Source organism: Chanos chanos, chromosome 3 (genome assembly GCF_902362185.1).
Source record: "Chanos chanos chromosome 3, fChaCha1.1, whole genome shotgun sequence".
Classification (NCBI taxonomy): Eukaryota; Metazoa; Chordata; class Actinopteri; order Gonorynchiformes; family Chanidae; genus Chanos; species Chanos chanos.
In genome coordinates, this window is record NC_044497.1 from 32,788,399 (window position 1) to 32,814,238 (window position 25,840).

Here is a 25,840-nt window from a genome sequence, read left to right on the forward strand (position 1 = left end):
ACTTTACATAAGCTGCTTGTTTTTACTGAATCGAGTAAATGTTACTAATTTAACTCAAGTTTGAATGTACAAAAGGGAACTAAAGTTAAATTAGCATTATTTACTAAATTGAATTCTAAATGACTATGTATAATCTTTTCAAGCAGAGATAACTTTTACATTTTACAGTCTAGTGTGATGAGAGTTAGTTTAGGGGACGAATGCTGTTTGGTTGAACTCATGAGAGAAGCACTGGGCCCCTGGCAACAGGCACTTCATCCTGCACAAGAGAGGCTATGAGAGAGACAGGTCAGCACTGCAGCACAATACAACTGCCACAGTTTCCCACACAACTTCACTCCCAACACGACAACACAGCCCAGCCCAGCCAGAGACATAGTCATTCATTTAGATACCCAGAAATTCTCACACAGTGTTGAGAGTATTTCTATGAAATGAGGCTCATATTTCAGGAAATTCTAAATGACAACTTAGTTTACATTTGTTAAACTTCAGGATATCAAAGAAGAAAAAAAAAACTTTAAAAATGATACTCTGCCTTATTGAAAAAACAAAGAAATAAACAAACAAAAAAAAATGAAACCAGCATAACTAAGCCTGTTTAAGATTGTTCAATACACCTCCAGCAAGTGCTGCAGAGTTGCATTACGCACACCATCTTTCATAGTTTAAAAATGTATAATCTTGGAAATACAGAATTCATCAAATCAGCCAAAGAGTTCAAAAAGATGAGCAATATTTTCCACCTAAAACATGCATTTTAAAGAAGGCCACTGTATGTGTTCTGGGTAAGGTCATGGAAAAAGACTTTGCTTTCAGATAACTGTATCACTGTAGAAAAGCTACAAAGCAGATAAGACTGAATACAAGGAAATGAAAATAAAACAAGTGAACACAGACATAACTGTATGTAGGAGAGGGAGACAAAACCTGCATGACAGAGCTAACCATCTGTGTCTGTACAGTCTAACATAAATAGGACAAAGACTCTTTATCAACAGGATTAGATTAAAAAGTTATGATACTCACGGAACCACACAGGTAGACTAAGTGCTTCTGAGCTGAACAGAATCTCTCACAAGAAATTTAACATCCAGAGTGTGTGAGAATAGATGTGTGTGAGAGACAGAGAAAGTGGGTTGACAGAACCTGCGTGAGTGCACGTGGGCACGTGTGTGCACATGCGTGTGTATGTGTGTGTCTGTGAACACATTAAAAAATACAAAAAAAAAAAAAAAGCGAAGCACAACTGGCTGTGGGAGTGCAAAAACAGATAGAATACTGTTGGCCAATCAGAGGGGCTGAACCTCAGTCTTTCCCCCCCCCTTTCCTCATGTCACAAGAGCAATGGGGTGAATGGACAGCGATTCTTATTCAAATGCAGCTGTCACACTAAAAAGCCACAGCGTGAAAGGGTGAACTGGTCTCTAGGCAGGCGGAATGCACTGCCCCATTCATTAGGGAGGGGTGAGATCGGGTTGGGGTGAAGTGGGGAGGCCAGCACTGCCTTGGTTTTCTCCGCCACCCCCCACACTCCATCACCACCCCTAAAAAATGCCCCCTGATCTCCTATTCACCGTCATGATAGACTAGGAAAGTAACAATCCTTACTGAAAGTTCAGATAAAACTACAGAACAACAACAAACAACTAAAAGAGGGATGGACATTTTAGCACTAAACAAGGCAGAAATGACGTCAGAATACGTACATGTATATGAATATGTACATACACATATACATTTTCAGAGACAATTTCTCCCACAGCTTGTGAGTTAAAATGATCTGTTTAAGTGACTGACTGAAATTATACGTCCCGCTCATCCATGAGAAGCTGACATCTCATCAATGAATGTGACCGCAATGAATGACTAAATGTCAGCCAGACCACAAAAACATAGTCTGCAACACAGTAGTGTTCAGATTCACTGCCCTGTGGTCGTGTGAGCCATTAACCAAGCCTATAAAGGGGCAATGTCAGAGTCTAGGCTGTAAACTGACCACAACAGAACTTCTAGTAATAAATATGTTGTGGTGGCACTTTGTAGAGAAAGTGTTACTGTACTTTTCATTACAATAATGGATACACCATATTAGAGTGTACTGAAATGTGGTTTACATTGCATTTTGAAAATGGTCTAACTGGCTAATTCACTGAACCTAACTGGTTTAACTCCCCAGCAGTAGTGACATGAAGCCCTTAAGAGTCTATACCAGGCATATCTCTTCATCTACCAATGACAGACATTTGTCCTGTGGTTCATAGGAATATGCCGTGAGCATTTCGATCCCTGTGTGAGCTGTCTTCATGCCAGCTGCTCACAGTTGAGCGGAGGCATTACCAAAAATCTGTCTCTCAGACTTAATATTATTTCTAATGTGATTTAGATAGAGGTATTTTTCCCTGGGAAAAGTACTCCAGAACTAACCCCTCAAAATGCGAGATCCTTCACACAACATGGTAGCTGAATGTCCATCAATGGGAAGAGTTGAAATAGCCCATAACTACAGGAACAATTACACAGATTTGATTTCAGTTCTACATCCAAGAGTCATAAAATTCTCTAGCAGAGCTTCAATTTTCTGTTATTATCATCACTTACATTCTCTCTTCAGCTGAATTTTTTTGAAGTTACATGCCATCTTACAAACAAAATGAGATGTATGACTGAAGAGAGAAATAAATAACAAGCTATAACAGACAGTTCTTGATCCCTGAGATCACCTATCTTGGAGAATGCTGAGAGCTGTAACACCAGCAGTATACTGTGCCTATAGATGGGTGGTACTGGTACAGTAAAGCACATAGTAAAGAATTCCAGTGTCAAACAATATTCAACACCATCCACATTCCACTGATTGGAAGCCTTTTAGGCTATGTCTCATAATCTGCAAACCATTAACCCATAATATGTAGCGAGGCTTATACAAGTTGTTAAAATAGTGCTCCTCAATGCTACACTATTAATATATCTTTTTACATGGTAAGGTGGCTTGTGCGTTGTTGAAAGCTAATAATGTTTAATATCATCACAAAAAAACAACTGTATGAATATTTCACATATCATATTCTATAATCAACCAGAACATACGAAGACCCCAAAATTTTACTTTCTTAATTAAACATTTGTTTTTACAGCTAAACTGCCACCTCTAACAATGTACACCATAGTTTAAGACGACAAAAAAAGTCTGTAGTCTCTATTGTTTTTTATTTATAAAAGCTTGGCAACAATTTAAAGTGAGTCCTTTTTTGAGTGAGGGAAATTACACCACAGAATAAATTTTACTGGTCGCTTAAATCTCACTACTCTTTTTCTGAAACACAGCAATGGTGTGGCATAAAGGGGAGGGCGTGTATCTGAGAGAATTTTGTTTTCAAGGTACACAGAGGCTTAACAGTGTTTTGTCTGCTTCTTCTGCTTTGGCTGAAGACCACGTTATCTGACTTTATTCTCAGTGACATACGGGAGAACAGCAAATCTATGTCACATATAGTCCGTCAGTAACAGATAAAAAGAGAGAGAGAGAGAGAGAGAGAGAGAAAGATGAAAGAAAAGAGTGTGTGGTATGTACAGTAATTTTGTCCTCTAGTTCTCCTGGATCTCATAGGACTATAGAGTCCTGCAGGGTCTGGCCCCAGCAGTGCTGTTTACAGCTTGATCCAGAAACACAGACATTAATCTTTAACCAAACACACTAACATGCCTGAACTATATACAGTGAGCTCACTGCCTACTGCCCTTCCAGAGGGCAAGACCAAACATCAGCCAGACAGAAACATTACACCATTAACTCAACATTTTACCTAGCCCAGGAACTGCAAATCATTACACACCAACTCACCTAGAAGGAGAACAGAAGTAGGGCTTCTGTCAACACAATCTCAGTATCTATAACCTGATTCAAGAAGTCCCTGACAGCAAACTGATCTGACCTCTTTGACCTCAGCCATTGTCCAGTGAAACATACGATCAAACACAGAGGTATGAAAACTGTCATCAAATCCATATGTCTAGCATGTGCTTTTGACCTTCTGATTGAGTCTTTTGTGTTCTGTGGGGCCTGTAATGTAATAATCATGAATGAAAACCCTGCCACATTTCCAAGCCCATGTGGGAGGGCCGTTCTTTGGAATTTTTTTAGGGAAGTGTTGAGTGATGTTGCGGAACTCTCTAATTCTCGGCGTCCCTCTCAGGATGCCAGGAAGGGGTATGGAATGAAACAGGAAGAGATTGGTCAGTCTGTCAAAGAAATCCAGACAGTTACACCTACTATATGAGCAACAGAGAAGACTGTTAACCACAGATTAGATTTCTTTTAGTCAAAGTGTAAATACATGTAAAATACACCTACAGGTGCAACAGACTCACTCTAGTGAATTTCTCTGGTGAAAAGACAGACAGGTGCTGTGAGAAAACATTGCTATAGAGACTAATGTGCTATTCTGTATCGTGTCTCACATTCTCAAGAGGAAAAAACAGAAAGGCTTATGCGAGACACAGACAGGATATTTTGACAGCTTATCCTCAAAGGGGATGTGATGATTTCCTGCTATTAGAAAGATTCGATTCATAGACAATCAAGCATTTCCAAAAACATAAGCATTAGCTCATCTTAAACGGGCCAAAGGGTGTGTGGGGTGTGAGGGTATGCATACATGTTTGCATGGGTGCACTCATGTGGGTGTGAGTGTGTATGGAGAAAGAGACAGTATTCCTTGTTAAATGCGGTGAATACAGTGCGGTGTTCAGTGTGGGCTGAGGATCATAATTGCCCAGTGAGTGTTAACAGGTTAAAGCTGTGTACCTGAAACCCTTTACAGAGTTCTGGACTACAACTCCTGGAACTCTTTAACCTTCACAATCGCTAACTCCAGCAGGGCTGAAGGTCAAAAGAGAGCCGATTAAAGTAATACTCAGTGAACATGTGACATTTTCTCGTGCTTTTCAACTCCTGCTATGACCTGAAGGTAAGCCAAGATTATCCTATGATTGTCACAGACACCAGTTCCCTAGTGGTTTGCCTTTCATTTAATCATCCAATCACCAGCTAAACTGACTGCAGATCAGTCCTTGATTACTGGTTGTACACAAAACTAACTGCATCATTTTTTTACAGTTATACAAAAAGTATAGAATTGCTTAAAATCTTGGTGTCTTTAAATCAGTTAGTGAGTCTCAGTTCCTCTTTTCTATGCTTTTCCAAATCTGTGTGAGGTTTAACCCTGAGGAATTTTAGAAAAACTGGCATTAATCTCCTTGCTGTGACCCTGTGGCCTACTAATGATCAAGGACAGCACCAAACACTAGAGTCCAAATCAGAACAGCACCAGGACAGCACCAAACACTCAAGGCCAAATCAGAACAACAGATCCGTTCATGAAGTACAAACTACAGATATGACATGCAGCTAACAATTCACTGATAGACTGATATATAAAACTAACAAACAAGACAGACAAAGAACAAGGTCATTACTATCACAGAACATAAAGACATGTCACGTTAAGATTCGTGAAGCCAAATACTGGGAATGAAATGTGGTTGCAGGGATGTAGCAGAACTGGAGTAACCAAAAGACATTTAATAGTAATAAGGGTAAATAAAGAAAAAAAAGAACACAGACGCAAGGTCAAGTTTTCGGATGACAGAAGATTACATGTTCCAGCGGCACTGAGTAACCCCACACAAACTGTATTTGGATAAAACAGAAAACCTAGCCTCTAGGCAAAGATTCCGTCTTTGGTGAATTAGCATTCCTGTCAGATTACATTAGTCTAGCTATGGTAACCCTGCCACTACAGCTCGTGAAAAAAAAAATGTTATGTGAGAATTAAACCTCTTGTGATCATGCTTTTTTGACAGTAAAAAAAAAAAAAACATCAGCCATCAAAAAAAGAAGTTTGTAAACTTTTGTTTGAACCTTATTCAGATGCCATGATAAAGGGGCTTTCACGGTTGCCAAAGCAAATAAAACAAATGTGTTATGAATTGCATGCATTACATAGTTTACAGTTCTCCTCCTTGATATGTGCCATCAAATTGCCCACTCTAGTCACTCTGCCCTTCAGCTGTGAGTCAGAAACTGAAAGAGGGCACTGGCTGTGGAGGGCTATGGAGGACCAAAGAGTTATATGGTAAAGGGGCGGGGCAAGAAGAGGCTGAGAAAATATGACAAATAATGGCTGTTAAATCTTCTTTCTTCTCCATTTGTGGATTAAGCCACACACAGACATGCCTCAAAAAGGAGAAGTTTTCACATTTGCTGAAAACATTATATCTTTCTATCTCTCTCTATCTCTTTCTCTAGCTCTGTCAAACACAAACAAATAAACAAACAAATGCAAAAACACACACTCTCTCTCTCTTCCTGGCTTTCCTTTCCTGATTCTGTCTAGATTCATAAATGATGAGGTAATCTACTCCAACGATGTATTTACTGGGATGAGCTCTGTTTAACACGACTGCTGATTTGTATTAATCAATTCTACATGATGCTATTCTAATCCCTGTCATCCATTGCTTTCCCCCCTCTACACAGTCTCTCTGAAACGGAAGAATCTGAAAGCAGGATGGGGAACTCCTCACTGCACAATGCCTATGAGGTTACAAGTATATGATAATATGATATAAAAACGAATGGATGAGTAAGATCTGCCATAGACATGTACAGCATGTAGCATGGTGTACTCTGGTATATGTGCAAAACAAAGGCTAAAAACTAATTTAACATACAGGATTAAGTCACAGCAATCTAATGCAAACTCTTTGATTTCTATTTATGTGTGAAAGAATGCAGGCTGTACAAAATGAACAACTGTAAAATACACAACTTGGATCTGTCACTTTTGTCTTCTGATAGAAATTAAGCAGAGACAGCAGAAAATGGTATTGGATTCAAGACATCTAACAATAATTTGAGTGACCTGGTCACTGAGAAAAAAGGTTAGATCAGTCAGAGTTTGATAATCAACATCTGCCAGAACTGTCTTCTTTATCTTTATGTGGGAAATAATGTCAAAACTGCAACTGCTGCACCACTATAAAATGTCAGCCAACTGAAACGATGCTCTGACTTCATGGACTATATATACATCTAGAACGTGTCCATACTTCAGAAAACTGTTCCATGTCGAACGGCAGTTGAATGAGTTTGTAATAGTAAAAACTTTGCCGTGCACCTTCATAGCTTTCTGTAAACCTGTGCACAATTTTAAAACTGCAATATGACATTGTATGATAATCAACAGCAGCGAAAATAAGCGTTCTCACCTGTTAACGCGATGCTGTATTAGCAGTGTTTCTGTCGTCCTGTTTCGCGCATTCACCTGTTGAGTATGGCACTTGTCTGTACAGAGGAGGGAGGAGCTCGAACAAAATAGTCCAAGCTCTATGTACTCCATGTAGGTAAGAGTTTTTCATCAGGTAAGAGAAACGCCCTAAATTAATCGCTCATGCCCAAGTCGACTTTTTCTTTCAAGGAGATACGTGACGCACCATAAGTCGCAGGAACACGTGCAGCAGCTGCCCGGTCATGGATATAATATACCTTAAGGAAATGTAGTTTCCCCACCCTTAATTATCTTCCATTACGTTTGAGACTATATTATTCTTCCCTCTTTAATCTCTTTTTTTACTTGCTCCTTTCAAGATACCATGACTCACAGGGAATATCTGCGCTCATTCGGCAGACATATTTTAGAAGTGAGCGATTACTTTTATTTAATACACGGATTTTAACATATTCTGTACGAGTAATTAATATGTTAATATGTTAATTAACATGTTGTTCTCTGTGCTCATTTTTAGCATGAAAATGGTCTTTATAGAATCATGATGACAAAAGCCATCAACAAGCATATTATCTGGTGCCAGTAATGTCTCTCAGATAAACTCTGTGATCCTGGCTCTCTGCACAGTTGATGGAAATGTGTGTGTGTGTGTCAGAGATGGTGAGAGAGAGAGGGAGAGAGCGAGAGGGGAAAGGATTATGTCTAGAGATATGATATAAGATCAGAGTATATTTATGTGAGAGAATTTATCGTTCTCTTATTTATGTTCTGAGATCGCACTACATAATACATGATCAGTTCATACTCACACATATTTATACAGACGTGCAGAATTTCCATCTAAATTACATTACATGAATCATAAATTTAATCTTATCCAGATAGCTGAGTAATCTTGCTTCATGAAGTACACCCTTATAGTCTGCACGTTTGGGATTTTTTTGTCAGTTCATGATGTGCTACCCACTGGAAAAGAGTGAGATCTTTTGAGTGTCCATTGTGAAATTTTCAACGAAATTAGAAATGGATGAAGAATATGAAGAAAGATATGTCTGTAAATTTCAGATGCCTTAGAGGGGTTGCTGAAATGAAGGCGGAGGGTGTTAAAAAGAAAGGCTGGAAACCTGTAATTTTAAACCACCCATAGGCTCAGGCACTAAAGCATTAGACAGATTGGGAAATAGATTTTGTTAAAAAAAAAAAAGGGTTTGTCCAATCAGAACTTCTGTTGCTATGAGGAGGAAGAGCCTTCCCCTTTTTCGTCTCTTGCAAACCCACACATATACACACGTGCTCACTTTGCCCCAACACTGAAATTCTGATGCCTGAAACTAATGACTAGCTTTCTACTGGTCATCTCATAGAGAGGAGTTATAAATAGGAAGGTTGTTTGTACTTCATGTCAGTATGGAAAGGGACATAATGAGAACTTTGATAAGGCATATGAAAAACATGCATTTGTTTGGATTTTTTAGAGCACTCTTACTTCACTTAAAACGTTTAGGCAAAGTTTTTAAGTCAAAAGTGACAGAAGATGCATCAGAGCTCAGAGCATGAACAGCACAGAATCAGAGGCCATCTGAAAGCACAGAATTAATTTTTCATTCATTTTCAATTCATTCATTTTTTTGAGTTTCAGTCCCATAAGGATTATTTTTGCTTTGTCTGCACACACACAATGTAGTAAAAACACTTTTGTATTTCATTTAATTTATAGCTTCCATATTCTCTCTCTCTCTCTCTCTCACACACACACAAAATCAAAAATACATACATGTCTGCTCTTATACAAGACTGACAGTTGACATGAGTTTTTCATTTACTGTTATGTCATTATTTCTTTACGTTCATGCATTTTCTAAGAAAGTCAAAGTAACATGACAAGTGTACTCCAGCTTACATATACACCAAATAACAATTAATTTTGTTTAAAAATGCTGAAAAGGGATATAGGTGTCCCGAATATGACTTTTGCAGAAACATTGCCTCTGTTTGAATGAGAGGTGTGGACTGGACATGTGTAGAATGACTATCTACTGCCTCCTTGTGGCAAGAGGTTGCCATAGTACAAGGTGACCCTTAAGAGTAAGAAAATAGAGCAAAAAATTGATTTGTATGAGTATTTGTCATTCAGCAAACACACCTAAACCAGACTTGTTGACTTTTTTCATGAGTCTTTTATTGGCAAGCTTTTTAAAGTCATATGTTGACACAGGATTGCAGGTTGGTAAAATGGTCCTTCAAGAGTGGTTCTAGTCTACAGTGTGCTTAGGTGAGTCCTCTGCTCTGTGATGTGACGGTACAATATCTTCCACTTTAACTGGCGGAAAAAAACAACTAGGACCCTGATCTGAACCAGAGAAGACATCTGGAGGGTTCTCTTGCAGGAGCAGGGCAGCAAGAGCTTGGTTCTGCTGCGCAGAGCGAAACATGCACCTGATTTTCGCTAGGCGCAACCAATGGCGACATCCAATCAGCTCAATCTTGTCTGTTTCTATTTTCCCAGCCTGTTTGAGCAAATGTTAAATGACATTTCCTAATGTCTAATGGGAGTCGGGTCCCGATGTTTACATAACACGCCCATATAAACAAGATGATGCTTTTAGCCATACATATAGTTGGTGTGAGTGCTTTTTGGGGAAATACATAATTTAACTCACCGTAGAGGTTTCAGCCGTGGAGTGTTCTCTCACATATCCTGAAAAACAGTTTACAAACCACTTATAGTATAAAGATTGTTACATATTTCTAGGCGAATACAAAGCTGAGCGTAGCAGCCATGAAATGCATTGTCTTATATCCAACCATGGCATTACTACAGCACACCTAACATCCACATACAAACATACCAAATGAGATCATTCTTCTCCTAGCTAGAATACATTAGAGTAAGAAACTCTCAAGCAACACACAGGTCAATGCTTTAGTGATAGAAACAGCGCTGGTATGATCCAGGCCTGTGTATGTAAGACATGCCTGTTAACATAGGGATTTGTGATAAAATACCTCCTGTTTGATCCATATGCTTTCTGCACATGGAGGGTTTTGCCTTTGACTGAGAGGAGGTGCTGAGAAAGTCCTCTGCTCTCGATTCCTTAGACAAACTGAAAAGAGATCAAGGCTGTCAAATAGTGAAAATCCCTCCAGTACATCAGTCAGTGAAAGCAATTCAGCAATTCACACAGTCATCATTCAGGTCATTTGAAGCTATAACCTGCCCACGCTTACACAGATGAACACAAACTCAAACCACACCACACCACACACATGCATGGACGCACACACGCACACACACACAGAGCCAGTTTGGACAGATCACCTCTGCAGGTGTTCTTGGTGGGTCTGTTTGGTGCCAGTCTTTGTCCCAGACCACGTGGACATGTTTCCTGAACACTTAGAATTTGTTCTTCTTACTGGTCCTTGGGTCTGAACGGCAAGATGTCATCAGCAATAGCTTTTATCTCACTCGGACAAACAGAGAGAACTGCAAATGTTTGTAAAAGGATTCAGAATTCCGAATTAACAATTTTCCCTTATCTGGACATAACTGGAGATTATTTTAAGGTGTTGTGGGCTGTGTATGTACATCTGTGATTTAGGCCGAATTTTCATAAGACGCTAATAACGGCACTTTCCCTGCTGCGTGTGACCTACCAAGGATGACGTGACAGCATAATAACAACAACGCAGCAGTTAACATATCATTTCAATATTTGCTCAGCCTTTCAAAACACATGTTTATATTCCATATTTTAACACAGGTCCACAGCTTAGACAAGTCTTCCATTCACACACAAAAAACTAGAGAGCAGCCCATCTCGCCCACATAGAAATCCTTCGATACTGACCGATACTGAAGATCGCTGTAATATTAATTTTGTCTCCCACATGGTGAGCATTCTCTCGACTTTTTGTCATGCTCTTTAATTACAGTGATGTGTACTCTCGATGTAATAACTCTAATAGTAATACTTGTATTAATGCTAATAATACTGTGCCTCTTTTAGCATCAAACAGTCCAAGCAATTAAGCCTGTAATAATAGTGGTCAAGCTTTTTATATCAACGCTGAAATCAGTTTATTGCTATGATACCAAACTATTTTCGAACCCAACACTACTTATCACTTCACTGCAAGTAACACTCCCACGGAAACGCCCAAAAATTGCATATTAATGAGTATTCACGCAAAATCAACAAGTTTTACGCGTTTTAAAAAAGCCCACAAATATTTCAAATCTTGGTTGTCTAAACCTGCTGTTTTAGAAAAACCGAAAGTATCTATGTGAACAGATGACACACTCTAAGCCACAATTTAGCCTTGTCTCATAGCACAATGTTTCAGGAGAACTGGAGTTCTAATCTTACCTGTCGCGATGGACATGTGCTTAGTGGTATTTCAGATTCCTCTGGGGTTTATTTCTCTCTCTCTCTCTCTCTCTCTCTCTCCTCCTGAGGTCAGGTTGACTGGGTCAAGATCATAGATTTGTCATAGATTTGTTTTTGCAGTGGAATCACTTGGCTGGTGGACAGGTTGTCAAGACGCCCAGTTTCCAGGGGGACTGAGAGCACCTGATTTCCCCAGTGGGAAGCCAACCTCTGTCCCATCTCTCCCTCTTCTTTCCCCTCCTGCACCATAAGTGTGTGTGTGGGTGAGGAGTGGGGGGAATGGTATGTGCTCTCAAGGAGAGTGTAAAAATATCAGTGAATGTGTGCATATGTGGTGATGTGCTGTGTGTTGTCTGTGAATTTTTGCAGTCTGTGAGGTGGAGTGTACAAGGGAAGGGAAACAAGAGAAATATGTTTGTGTACATGTATGTGAGTGACTTTGTGAATGTGTGTGTATTTTCACAATGTTTAATGATTGTCAAACTGCGAGCCCAAACCTGCCCTGTTAATTCTAAACCAGACTCATGGTCAGTGGTAAGCAGCGAAGTGGAGGACAAAGATGGATGGGAGTAAATTTTAAGTACAAAAATGAGTTTTGACATTTATTGGCAAACGTTATGTGATAGAACCATGGCATTAGAGGTTCTCATTTACACTTATGCATCCTAAAACAATTCAGAATTGAAGAGAATTTTTTTTGGAGTTTTTTCACACATTAGATTCTAAATCATATTATTAGATTCATATTTTTCTTCTAGTTGCATAAGCTGTATTCCTGCATTGAATAAGCCAGTCAGGCATTGTTCACAATCTGTGCCGAATGTTTATCTGTAAGGTGCACTGTTTCTCTCAGCCCAACTGATTTCAAATGGTGCTAGAAAGCTCTTGTCCACTCTGAACACCAGAGGAAATCAGTCACGCTGGGAAAGGGCATAGGACACGAATTCCAGGCCATTTGTGCAGCAACCCAGAAAAAAAAACACAGAGGAAGAATATATTAGAATACAGTTAAAGAGGGGGGTAGGGAGCAGACAACATGTCTTAACATAAAATAGGGGTAGAAAGAGTAGAAATACAGAGCCTGTTGATACGCAACAAGGGGAAATTAAACTGTATGGTCATGTGTGTTATTCAAAAAGGTTAAATGTCATTTCATAGTAATATAGCCATTAGAATGAAAAGCATGGCAAACTGTGTACAGGGTTACCTTTTGAGGACTTTTCCATGCAATTTGTGTCTCCAGCCTGATTTCTGGTGGGTGATGGTTTCCTCTGAAACTGTGTAGGAGAATTGGAGGGCCTCCCATGCCCCTGTGTCATGCCAAGTCCTCAGGAGGGGGGTTAAGGGACGCTGCAGTGTGTCATACCAGCTTAGCCATGGGCCACTGGTGCTGAAAAGATGGGACCTCCCAGTGTCAGCATGGCAGCAGGTTTGTGAGAGAGGAGAAAAAACAACAAGGGAATACTCACACACAGACATACAAACGCACTGCGCAAAAAAGCACATGTAGACACAGTGATAATGGGATGTACACAAATGAACACGGTCAATTGGACAAAACAAGCATAAGCTGGTAGGGATTCTAGACTTCCATCCATAAACATACAGAGAACACATTAACCAACATTTCATTTAAACACAACGTAATGCAGGAACATTAAAAAAACACCTACAAACGTAAATCAAGATACATTAAAAATGAATACTGGACACATTTGCACTGTTACAAACATGTGAAGCAATAGACAGACATGCTACGATATTCATGACTTAGTAAGGAATGCATTCTGCCCTCCATTTTAATACATAGTAACACTTTGCCCCATTCCTGAAGCAATGCCATACCAGCACTGGATTATGACTTCTGAAGGCATAGATTCTCTGATTTTACAGGATACAGATTTAGAGTGTTGACTCTACACACAACAAATGCTCATTAGGGCCTTATTTATCAATTGACCCATCTTTTGTTGTTGTTAATCAGTTATTAACAGATGATATGGGTCGCAAAATACAAAATATCTCTGCTACCAGCCTTTTTATTCAGTTTGCTATCAAAAATGATCCATTTGGATCATTGGAAAAAATGTCCAATTGTAAAAAAAATATATTAATAATATTTAAATGCACACCACCGAATTCCAGCAGCAGGGTTGCTATGGAGAAACATTGTTTGGAGAAATCTAAATTCAAGAAATACCAGACTTTTTTTTTTTATGGTTAGAAAGTTTCTTAAAGGATGGCTGATGCAATGGACTAGGGTAATTGTGAAAATAAATTAGCTTTCTCATTAAGAGTTTTCATTTTTCCAACATTTGCATGCAGGTTTTCATTTAAAGCCCCAAATGCTGAAAGTATAAGACTCAAGAGTTCTTGCTGACTGTGATTAAAAGGTAATTGTGTGATACCAAATCAAGCACCACTCCACGTAGTATCATAAAAAGTATAATCAGAAATAGCCTAATTATACCATATACTACGGCAGAAATTACATTAATTTTAATTCTTCTTTATTTCCACAAGACCCCCCCCCCCCCCCCCCCCAAAAAAAAAAAACTAAAGTTGATTTTCATTTAGACTAACAAACCAGTCTAAAAGTGCTCTGTGTGTGACTAAATGGATCATTTTGAATCATAAAATCATTTTGTAGTATGTTGATAAATGTAAAATGTTTTCTTTTGTAGTATGGACCAAAAAATGTCAAAATGTAAGCGTTTTTGAGGTCAAATCTCATAAATGGATGTTTGCACACAGAGCACAGTGTGTGGTTGGTTTGACATAAATTAGGTCAGGACCTCAACAACATAGGCCATCGTTCTTATTTCTGGATGTGTCACTGAAGGAAAAGCTGTTGTACTGCTTTACTTGATGCAACATGACTAATGTGTGACTACTAAGATATATGATGTAACTCTGATGGGGGGCAAGGTGACAAATTTTTGCAAATATGGAAAAGGGTGTTCATTTTCTTGTCACACTTTAAAACGTTGTGATTGGAAAATCACAGCGTAATTTAAGTTTGACCTGAGGAGTCTATATTAAATGTAATTCATTATGGAGTCATTAGACATGACAATCTCTGATTTAAAGAAGGAGAAATCTAGAATCCACAGGGTTTCCAAAAATCAAAAGACCAAAAGAAGAAAAAATCCTCTCAGAGACACTCTTAAGATATGGATAGACTTATCCATAGTGTAGGCTTTAAAGACATATGACCTTAATCTTCATTTTCCTATAATCATTTGTTTCCATCTTCCCTTGTTAATACAAAATAGTGTGAAATCACTTCAGGAGACAGCTCCTTTATGTATTCTGAATGTCTTTTAAATAATTTTAGCACCCGTAAAGGTGACTTCTTTAGACACTTAAGAGCCCAAAAGTAGGTTAGCAAAAAAACTGCTCCCCAATAAGTAGATATTTAGAAGTGATTTAGCTGCTGCATGGCATCTAGCAGTTTATTAGCCTACTGCATATTTACAAGTATTTAAATACACCTGATAACTGAACTGTTAAACATTGGTTGGAAATATTTTTTTGACAAACAAGAATTCTTAAACCATTTAAATCATATATCTATAAGTTCTCTTCCACTCATTACTGTCACTGAAATAAACACTACTGATGGAAGGACATCAAAAAGTAGAATCAAATTCATTAGTATTTGTTTGTCTAGTTCCCACAAATTTGTTTCATAGGAGATATCCAGTCCCACTCCCATGTGACCAGTGGAGTGTAGATCTACCATCCTGTTTTATAGATAACTGCATATTGCGTGCGTACAATTACAGCATATTTGAGGGTGAAAGTAAAATAGAGTACGCTCTGTACTTAATATACAAATACTCTGAGAGAGCAAAATGGAGGGTAATTATGTGGAAAGGTACCTGCAGTGCTGTGGAAAGGATCAGAATGACAGGCTTTAAATTGTACCACTTTTTCTTTATGCACCAAAAACCACTTGTACTTGGCCCAGTTCTTTTTTTCTGTTTGTGGTCTGTTTATTATGTTCTTTGAATTATACTTTTCTTTATTTGTACTCTGACAAAAAAGGGGGGAAATGCAATGTAAATGCAAGAGACATATTGCATTTTTTTTTACACGTTTGGAACAAGAGAATGAATGAGGAAGAGGAGACTTTTGTTAGTTCCAGTAAATGTGACATTCTAATGCTATACCAAGACTCCAGCCTGTTTCAGATTCTTTTAACCAAAAGTCAAATATTAATTGTGACATGAAATTCCAAACCATTTTAAACCTGAGAAATCTTTAGAAATTTGGGGGAATTATGGCTAGCTTAGATATGAACCCCTTGTTGTACAGCGTAATACTCTTGGCAGCAGTTCCTGCAGTAAGCATCCTTTCTTCTGTCTCTGCCTCTCTGCAGGTATACTAGTCTAGGTCAAAGGCACAGTCTAGTGCTGGTACTGTTCAAAGACTAAATATTTACATAAAAGATTCCCTGATTTACAGCTTGAAGGCACTAACTTACCTCTTGATGGAGGAGCTTGAGGACTTCCAAATGCTTCTCTTCATAGTGAAGAAACTAACCGTCCCAAAAGATAAGATGATTGCTTACCATGTGCTTACCAAATTAGTGATGTGGTGGCACAGGCTCAGTGTTGGTGTGTGTATGAATGTGTGGATAAGATGACAGGGAAAGAGACTTGCAAATGAACTGAGACAAATAGGGGTTTCGTCTGAGGAAACATGCTTTTAAAAAAAAAAAGCATTGAGGCTGAGATATGAAAAAACAAATGATGTGGATAAATAAAAAAAGACAGATGAATGAAAAGAAAAAGAATGGATACACAGAATAAGTACACAAAAGAGGAGTAGGGTAGGGACGCAGTACCAGGGGCTGGCTCAGGCGTGGTGAAAGCTAGACTGTCTGGCAGCAGTAACTCAGACAGACTTGACTGTAAGACAGCCCCCACCCATGCCCCCCACACACTGCACCCCTCAAAATACCCCCTCAGTCCCCTCCTCTTCTCTCTTCTGTGCTGGTTTGTACTGAGCCCTCCCAGTGAATACATGCCTCCCGTCACCGCTCTCATATCAGAACACTCCATTATTTTAAATACACCTTCACTAACATCCATAACATCATCAGGAAACACAAACATTCGCAGCGCTATGCTCATTTCATGCAGCCAATAACTAATTAACCTTGGAGCTTTACTCCGAGTATGTGCTTTAATCTAAAATGGAGGACAAAAAAGGAAACATTATTGATGCATTATTGATGAAGCTTCAGTTGTAAAGTTGGTCTAGCATCCATCTGTCCATTTCCTTTTTTTGTAGAAGAGAGCACAGTACAAAGGCAAAGCAATCCCTTGTTCCAAAGCATCAATTCAGAACTGAACCAAATAACAATGTAAGAAACTGCAAACATGACTGTACATAGCAGCTGACTTTGTGTATGTGTATGTATGTATGTATGTATGTTTGTGTAGGTGTATGTGTGTGAGGGCAGTTGTTTTATGTCTCGCATAACATTTTTCATAAAACTTCATTTGTAAAGAAATAAAGTGACAAAATGTCTTCAAATCTACTTCTTTAAGACTGTTGAATACAGACAAACATTAAACATAGCGCCCTCTAAAGGAATGAATAATTAAACACAGTCATGTCCTCCTTGGTACTTTGTCTAAATAACAAATTAAATTTAACGGATCGTCTTACTGTTCTCACCCCTCACACAAGTGTAAGTAATGCTCCTCCGACAGGTTTCTTCACTATAGAATGTTTCAATATTTTCTTTTATGACTCTGGAATGAGTCTCGCACATCACAGCTGATGTGGTGCCATTAACATTTATTTGACAGTCCCTGTATATACAGTATCCCCAATCTTTCTCAGATACTGTCTCTCCACAGTGCTCCATACATTAGGTTAGCTGGCATAGTGAGACTCAACCAAAAACAGCCTGGTGGAGAAGTTTCAAGTAAGTCTAGATATATTTCAAGCAAAACACAGAAAACATGAGGATGTGGAAAATGCAAAGATAAAGAAGGCACAAGAGCACCTTTTCATTTCTCTAAAGAGTAATTTTATCATTTTGTTATGGTGCGTTGTTATTAGAGGGTTTTTTGCAATATACATCAACACAGTACCCAATAGCCATACTTGAATAAAGGTAAAGATACCTCTCTGGAAAATGACACAAGTTAAAAGAAACCCATGAGAAAATTGTTCAAGCAGATTTAAAGTATCTGATAAATGTTCTCAAATATCAAAAGTAAATGACACCGATAATGAAAAAGTGTTAGAACTTCTCCTTGTTGTTTTATACATGGTCAAAAAAAATTCTCACAAACTGTTGACAAAAAAGAAAAATCCATTCTGAAATCTTCTTTGTGCCTGTCACAGGAATTATGTTGGTGGCTGATTTTTTTTTCTTCTTTTTATAAGACTTAAGTGTCTTTACATGAACACGTAATTAAGTCCTATTAAGGTCACTCAAGTATGGGCAAAATAACTACAACTTTGCCAAATATACCAACCGTATTAGCTAATACAGTACTCTAAAGAAGATACCAATACTGAGCAGGGCTGAAAAGAGGCTGGGGTGTATCCATATCACCCATGCAGCATGAGCTGCTCATAACCATTGCAGGGGCACAGCGAGACTTAAAGCACTCACATCCCCAAAAACTAGATATTGGTCAGTTTGGAAGTTTTGGAAAGAACAAACTTGTTTTTTAAAATAAATCTCATCTGTTAATGTACTACGTTGTAACAGCAAAAAGATGGCTCTACTGAAGGGCATGCACCTGTCTCTGTTGTTTACTTCATACCAACCAGCAAATGAATCCACCAGTTAGCCTGTACTGTCCAGCCCAACTTCTCACACTCATTAATTTGCTGCAGGAAGTGCTGACGTGCCTCAACCTCTGAGCAGTCCTCCTGCAGAGCCATACGGAGGTAGCGCATATCCTGTGCTGTACTGAGCTCAGGGATGCCTGTCGGTAGCATTAGGGAGAACAGAGTGAGCAGAAGGCGGGACTGGGAGCGCAGGGACAAGTAGGCCTGGATACAGATTTCCTAAAAAGGGAAGGGAGGAGTCAGGCTGAGCAGAATTCATGGAATAGAGGATAGAGTCACAGTCTTATACATACACATGCGCGCGCACACACACACACACACACACACACACACAAAACTCTGCAAAAGAGCGAGAGATGTTATTCTCTCCCTTGGGAAGAAAGATTCAGTTAAGGTTTTTACCTTGAATCTCTGGAAGCAGAGGCTAGTTTGCCCTTTGACCTTTCCCATGACATAAAGGAAGTCAGGAGTGAGGACAAAGGGAACTCGCTCCCGGCTCACACCTAGGAAGCTCTTGGTGTTGCCCAGGATGTGTCCAAAATCAATGTGGAACAGATTTCCTGAGGAGAATTAGACAGGGTATGACTAAAGCAAGCATTGCTTATGTCATGCGTTGAGGTGCATAGAAACTGAATGTCTTGTTCATATTTTTAAAGTAATTACAGGGTACTGTACAACCTGTGGGACACTGTCTCAAACAAGAATGTGTCGGGAAGCTGCAAACTGAGATCATTGTTGAAGAAAAGAGTTTAACAATAGATTTATAATGGATACTATTTAAAACACCTTGAGACCTTTACTGAGGGTGATTTACTGCAGTGGCCTGCCTTTACACTACCTAGACCTGAGCAGGTGAGCAAACAGAGGTCTGTACTTTTTAGAGTCTTTCACCACATGCACCAACACGATGTCTGACATCATACCAGTAACCGATATGCCTGACATTGTTAGAGTGAGTGCACTGACCTAATTCAGAAGGCATTCTTATACCTAAAATGTTTTTTACCATAGCAATTATGTACACAAACAGTCCTGGGATTTCAGTACGAATAATCTGAAAAATACTGGCAGATTTTCAACAAAAGTGAACTGACAGGACTCCCCTATGAGTGATATTTTAAAAATATAAAGATATTTTTAAAAATATATTTGCACTTGACAAAATTAATAAAGTTGAAGATGATTTTGATTTAATGTGCCCAGTTATCAAAATGATCAGTAGAACTCTGGAAGAGAGGGCTGGAATTATTATCTGATATCATGGTATAACTAAATTTTACAGTTCTTTTGAAAATTCAAATTGTTTTCCTTTTCACTTTTATTCTTACCTTGGTCAGTGATCATGATGTTGTCATTGTGACGGTCCCCTATGCCTAGCACATATGTGGCCACACAATAACCAGCACAAGAAGTAACAAACTTCTCCATGGCATGATAGTGCTAGAGGTGAAGGACAGGAAGAAGAAGAGACAAATCCAAGCAAGTCTGGCTTGTTATGCGGAACTATATGTACACATCTGCATACATATAAATGCACTGAACTGAACATGCTAAAATGTGACTATCATATTCAGTGTATCAGTCTTTTTTGATAGGGATTACAGTTATTATTGACTGTACAGTTCAGGGAACATGGCAGTGCAATGAAAAAAGGTAAATTCTGTATTAAAGATTTAACAATGCCTAGTAAAGAAGCACTTTAAAGGGAACAAAGAATTTCTGCCAGTATCTTTGAGATATCCTAGCAGGTTGATGTGCATCCCCGTTGTTTGACAGAGACAGGTGAGAACATAAAACAAGAGCCATAAAGAATGAGAGAAAGAGGATGTTAATGAGAGGAACACTCTGTTTACCTTTTCGTCTAAAGGACATCGACTCTCGATCCACTTATAGAGGGCATCGTTTTTAAACGCTGCCACGGTGCCACCCTGACTCTTCTGAACTCCAGCGATTGTGAAAGCATCTCTCACAATCTCTATCATACCTGCAAGACACAAAGCTCAAATATACTATGGCAAGGAGAGTGTGACTTCCTACCTGTACACAAATTTGCCTGACATAACACTTTCGAGTAGGTCTTTAATATTTTAATAATGCCTTTTTAAAATCATTTAAACTGTATTAAATAGTAAAATCTATTTATTATTTCAAACACAGATATATTGTGTGGCCAGTGAACACCTGCTAATGGAATATAACTAAGTAAAATATAAGTAAAATATAACCTGATCAGTTCAATTTATCAAGTCATTTTTGCAGAGTAAATAGGAGTATAACTAAATTGGTGCCAGTGCATAATGGAACACAGATTTCCCCATGATTCTGTAGTGCTGATGGTCAAGGACAGGAAGAAGGGAAAAGATACCGGTTTGATACATCAGAAGCTATTACTCTGTTGAATTCTATGGATTCTGCACCAGAGGTGAGATTATAATATCTGTACCAAATATATACTACCTCATAAAATAGCCATATGCTATTGCTTGAAGCCATCTGAGATTACTTTGGGTTATGCCTGACATTAAGTCTCTTCAGTACCTTAACAGAATTTAGCTGACATGGTTATTGTTAAACTGCTTCTGCTGCTTTTGCAAGGTTGTATTTGCATGGGAGTATTTGTAAGTAAGAAAGAGGAAACAAGTGCTCAAGTACCGATGTTATATCCTGTGGATATACAACCATAAGGCACCAAGTTCAGATCCATTGATTTCTCCTGCCAAATTGAGTCCATCAACATCAGTGTCTGAAATTAAATCAAAGTTAATAAAAACATATGCAAATTGTTTAATCCTGACTGATGGATACTCAATGCCATGGTCTTGATTAAAATTAATAGTAAATAATGGTGAAAGTAACATGTCACTCACTTCTGCCAGTAAAACCCCATATTTCCACCAAGTCCCAGCACAGTATTTCTCAGCTAAATGTAGCTCATTTTAGTGAATTACAAAAGAATTACAGGCAAAACCATACCATTTATTCCAGTACTCATTCCACATGAGTCCACTTACCTGGATAACCAACATGTCCTGGCGAAGGTCATCCCCATGCTTAAAGATGATTCCCACAGGTGGTGTAGGAGGAGCCTGTGAGGCCACACAGGAAAATTCCAGCCAGAGAGGTTTTTTCTTGGAGGCCATCACTTTGCATCTATCCAGCTGGTGAATGTGATGGTTTGGACAAAGCAAATGCAGTTATAAGCAAAAACAATTCTAAATTCTGTTAATGTCTTTTGGTATGTTGGGGGTTTTAAATCAAAAACTCGAAGAGTATACTGACTAATGATTGTGAAGATGAATTTTGATATACCCTGTTATGTAATGATGTTGCTTATGCATAAGAGTGAAAATGTTTGAGAGAAAACCCACCAGGATGCTGCCAGCTCTGATGCGAGGATCAAAAGGCACCTGAAAATCAGATGGTAAATTGTACTCCTGCAGAAATTCCTGTAGCAGCTGAGGAGCTGGATAGAAAAAGATTATATCATGGTCCATATGCATCTGGGAAAATGTATTTTGTGATTTGTTTTCAGTCTAGTTTTCAGTCTAGAGAATCAATTCGACTGTAAAATCTGAAACAATTAAAAGCAGGTTTAACTTAAGCCATTACAACAGGGGTGGGCAAATCCGGTCCTGGAGGGCCATGGTCCTGCTGTTTTTCTTGTCAACCAACTAAATATAGTCTCTGATTGGCTGAAGAGCATGCACACCTGTTTTCAAAGTGAAAATCAACAGGTAGCTAAGAGGTGAAAACAAAAGCCGGCAGGACACCGGCCCTCCAGGACTGGAATTGCCCACCCCTGCATTACAATATGGCACACTGAATCAGACAAAATGTAATTATCACGATTCTCAAAAAAAAAAAAAAAAAAATGAATGTGTCTTATACAAAAAGACATAGTTCATTCTCTCAAGATCACTGAGCAATTGCATTTACTAAGACATTATCATCTGCAAAGACAGAACAATTTACCATTGATTATTACTCCATACAAACCTGCCGGTGTGAGGTCATTCTTCTCTGGAAAGAACTGTTTCATTCTAATGGCCACATCACTCAGGCTTGTGACAACGTGTACCTGTCGCTGGAACTCTGACAGCATTGCCTGGCCGCAGCCCAGCAAATAAGACTCCAGTATTACTGCCATACGCTGACGGAAAAATGGGCATGCAGCCACCTCACTCCGCAGGTACCAGAAAAAATAGTGCCCAATTCTCTTGCTCTGTGCAAAGATGTTTGAAGTTTAAATAACTATTTTATTTTTTATAGTAAATGACATTGATCCAGAGTACAGCTCGGTATGCAGTGAAGGATCCCATCTCCGCACAGTTCAAATCCATTTTTATTCACAGTGTGATACCTAAAACACTGAATCGGGATTTCAGTTTACTTACCCTTAAGGCTCGTCGAATGAGAAACCTCGCCAAGGAACTATCATGATATGGCTCTACTTTCAAGGTCTAAAATGATGAAAAACATTTCAATATTAATCATTCACAGACAAAAACTCACTTTACTTCAGTTAATCCGTACCTTAGCATGGCTGAAAAAACAATCAATACTTAATTTACCTAATTTGCTATTTTATGAATTCAAGGGCTATCAAAGTGGTGTCTCTTAAGGCAAGGATAAGGTCAAAATCTAGAAACATTTGAACGCAATTTTAAGTTCTGTTCCAAAGAGTTAATACTAATGTAACTTCAGAGAAGGGCGATGTTGATCAGTGAAACTTTGTTTAGACAGGGCTAATAGTTTACTAACCTGGGGCGAAAGAGAAAATAAATATACGTTGTATTGAACACACTTCTGCTTGCCTCCTCCTTACCTGAACTAGTTGAAGCAGATACCTTAGCACCTCTTCATTAGTGAGTGTCTCCAGTCTCTGAACAGCCAATTCTCTGACTTTCTCATCAGCATAATCCACACTCAGAAGCTCCAGAGCAACAGGCAACTCCAAATCCTGAGGCTCCCAGTGACTCAGTAGCCAATGAACATCCTGAACTACACTGGGCTTAAGCCAGTCCACAGTACGGAGGAACTGAGGAAGATTGGAGGTATAGCTCTGTTGTCTGATATTCCTTAAACGGGATTTATCTGTGGACAGTAGGGATGTGGTAGGTGAACCCATGCTAACTGGAGATGATGGACTGGAGCCAAACATGGGGAGTGGAGAACTGGGACTAGATGTGGGGGACAATGTGCTTGGAGGAGAAGGGGTATCATTATAGGTCGTACTGTGTGGAAGGACCACTGGGAAGTTGTAGCGATCCAACAGAAAAGTGATTGCCATTGATTTGGCCACATCTGGGTTGGTTGCAGTGGAAAGCTTATCAGCTTCATAAGTACATCCCTCTCCCTCTTGTTCAGAAAAAGGCCACATGTGTAATGTGTGGGGGCCCTGGCTAAGGACAGACCTGTGGTCAATTAGCTGGAGGTTTGCAAAGTACAGGACCTTCTGTTTTCCCTTCGGGATGTCTGCTGCTTTACCTGAAGAGAGGGACTTTAACTCCTTTGTGGGGGACTTGGACTCCTTTGTGGAACCATGCTGGGTGCTTTCATTAATGGTGAAGCCCAGCTTTGCTCCACGTGGGAGATCTCTCAAAAGAATATCAAACTCCAGCCAAGAGTTCCAAAGCACCTCATCTGCTATGGCCTTTGGTGAAGAGGAGACAGATGACACTACTTTACTCCCATAGATGATGCTGGCTTCTACATGGACAAGTTGAGGGATTTTGCCTGGCAGGTCAGGAATGTCAAACCCTAAAAGCTTCACCCTAAACTTCCTATCACAGTCCCACAGTGAAATCATTAGGATCTCATCCACTTCCTTCCCTTCCAGGGAAAGCTCCTCATGGGAGCTAGAAAGACCTGTGAGACTGTCCACCATGGGCCAGTCTTTGATTTTAACTGTGTCATCTGGAAGTGAACCCATTGCAACTACTGACAGGTGAAGATCCTGCGTATTCTTCATACAGTGCCTGACCCACACAAAATGCCAAAGTGGGAAATCTCCGCAAAGGAACTCCTCTCTACCACACACCTTGAGAACATGGTCTGCAGACCAGCTCTTAAAATACTTAGTATGCTTTGACATTGATTCCCACATGATCTTTTTGAGACCATCTGGTGTCTCTTGCACAACCACCTGAATTCTGAGGTTTCTACTACCATAATATAGAGTCACCGACAGCTTGCGCGCAAGCAGAACTTGCTGATCTTTGGGTAAGGGTGCAGAGGTTGTCCATGGCTCGGTGGCATAGGCTCTAAGATCACGCTTTCTTATTTCTTCTTGGCGTGGTGAGGCAAACTTCCTGCGGGTGAAGTTCAGCTCATCCAATCGATTGGCATGTGTAGAATCTAAATCAAAGCCAATTAGTTCAGCCAGAACATGATGGTAGCTCTTCTCTTCTTCAGAAACCTCTGGCTGTGGTGAGACTTTTACCAAAGCTGTCCTGTGACCTGCAGCGTTCAGAACCCATGGAAGGTCCAAGGTTCTGACTATCTGACTGTCATCATAAATCTCATATTGATTACCTTCCTTAGTATAGAGTAATCTATATTTCTCAGGGTCTAGCAGCTCCAGTGGGTCTGACATTTGACTGGTTACTTGAGCAAGCATGCAGAGGCGCAGACGCAACTGGTACACATTACATTGTGCTGGAAGTTTGACTTTAATCGATTCTTGGCCTTCTTCTGCAGTTTGATCTTCCTTTGATGGGAGCTCACAGATAAACACCAGGCTGTGGTCAGGGAAGACTAAGGGTCTAGAAGTCTTTCTACTGACCTGATTATTTTGATGATCTAAACCCAATTTAGCCTCCATGATGACTGAAATAAAGGTATCGTAATCAGTTGCCAGCCTTATTTTCATTTTTCTTACTCAAGATAATTCAAGATGTCAATTAAGATATAAATATATTTTAATTGAATTACATGTTAATCAAATCTAAATGAAAACATGTATTACTGTGTCTGTGGTTGAGAATAAGCTGACTTCCAAGACCTTTTTGCACTGTAAAAACTGAAATTGGCTAGAGTGCTGTGTCTTTGTTTGGAATAAAATGAGAGTGACTATTCAGAACCCAACACTTTTCTTACAGTATATGAGTCAATAAATATAAGTCTTAAAAACTTGGTATTTTACAGAAACATTTCCTCCTTCTAACTATCAAGTAAGCACATTGGAGAGAATAGTCATGCCACTGATCAGTAACATGGCTAATATTAGAAGTTTTCAGATTAATACAGCTCCTCTAGCAGCAAATATTAAAAAACCGGTTTTGCAAACTCTTCCAATAAAAACATTCAAGCATCTGATTGGTTTGGAGTTCCTAT

The 25,840-nt window shown here is 39.2% G+C and overlaps 1 protein-coding gene across 1 annotated transcript; it reads right to left on the reverse strand.

Annotated features, from left to right (window-relative positions):
• Positions 1-18,449: 18,449 nt before the first annotated feature.
• LOC115806903 (phosphatidylinositol 4,5-bisphosphate 3-kinase catalytic subunit gamma isoform) lies at positions 18,450-25,328 on the reverse strand. Its single transcript, XM_030767759.1, has 10 exons — positions 23,331-25,328; positions 22,900-22,965; positions 22,502-22,727; positions 21,874-21,968; positions 21,517-21,663; positions 21,158-21,248; positions 20,359-20,489; positions 19,834-19,945; positions 18,908-19,065; positions 18,450-18,724 (listed from the first exon to the last, which is right to left on the reverse strand). Exons 1-10 carry the CDS (start codon positions 25,326-25,328, stop codon positions 18,467-18,469), a joined length of 3,282 nt encoding a protein of 1,093 aa, XP_030623619.1. The 3' UTR covers positions 18,450-18,466.
• Between the last annotated feature and the right edge of the window lie 512 nt (positions 25,329-25,840).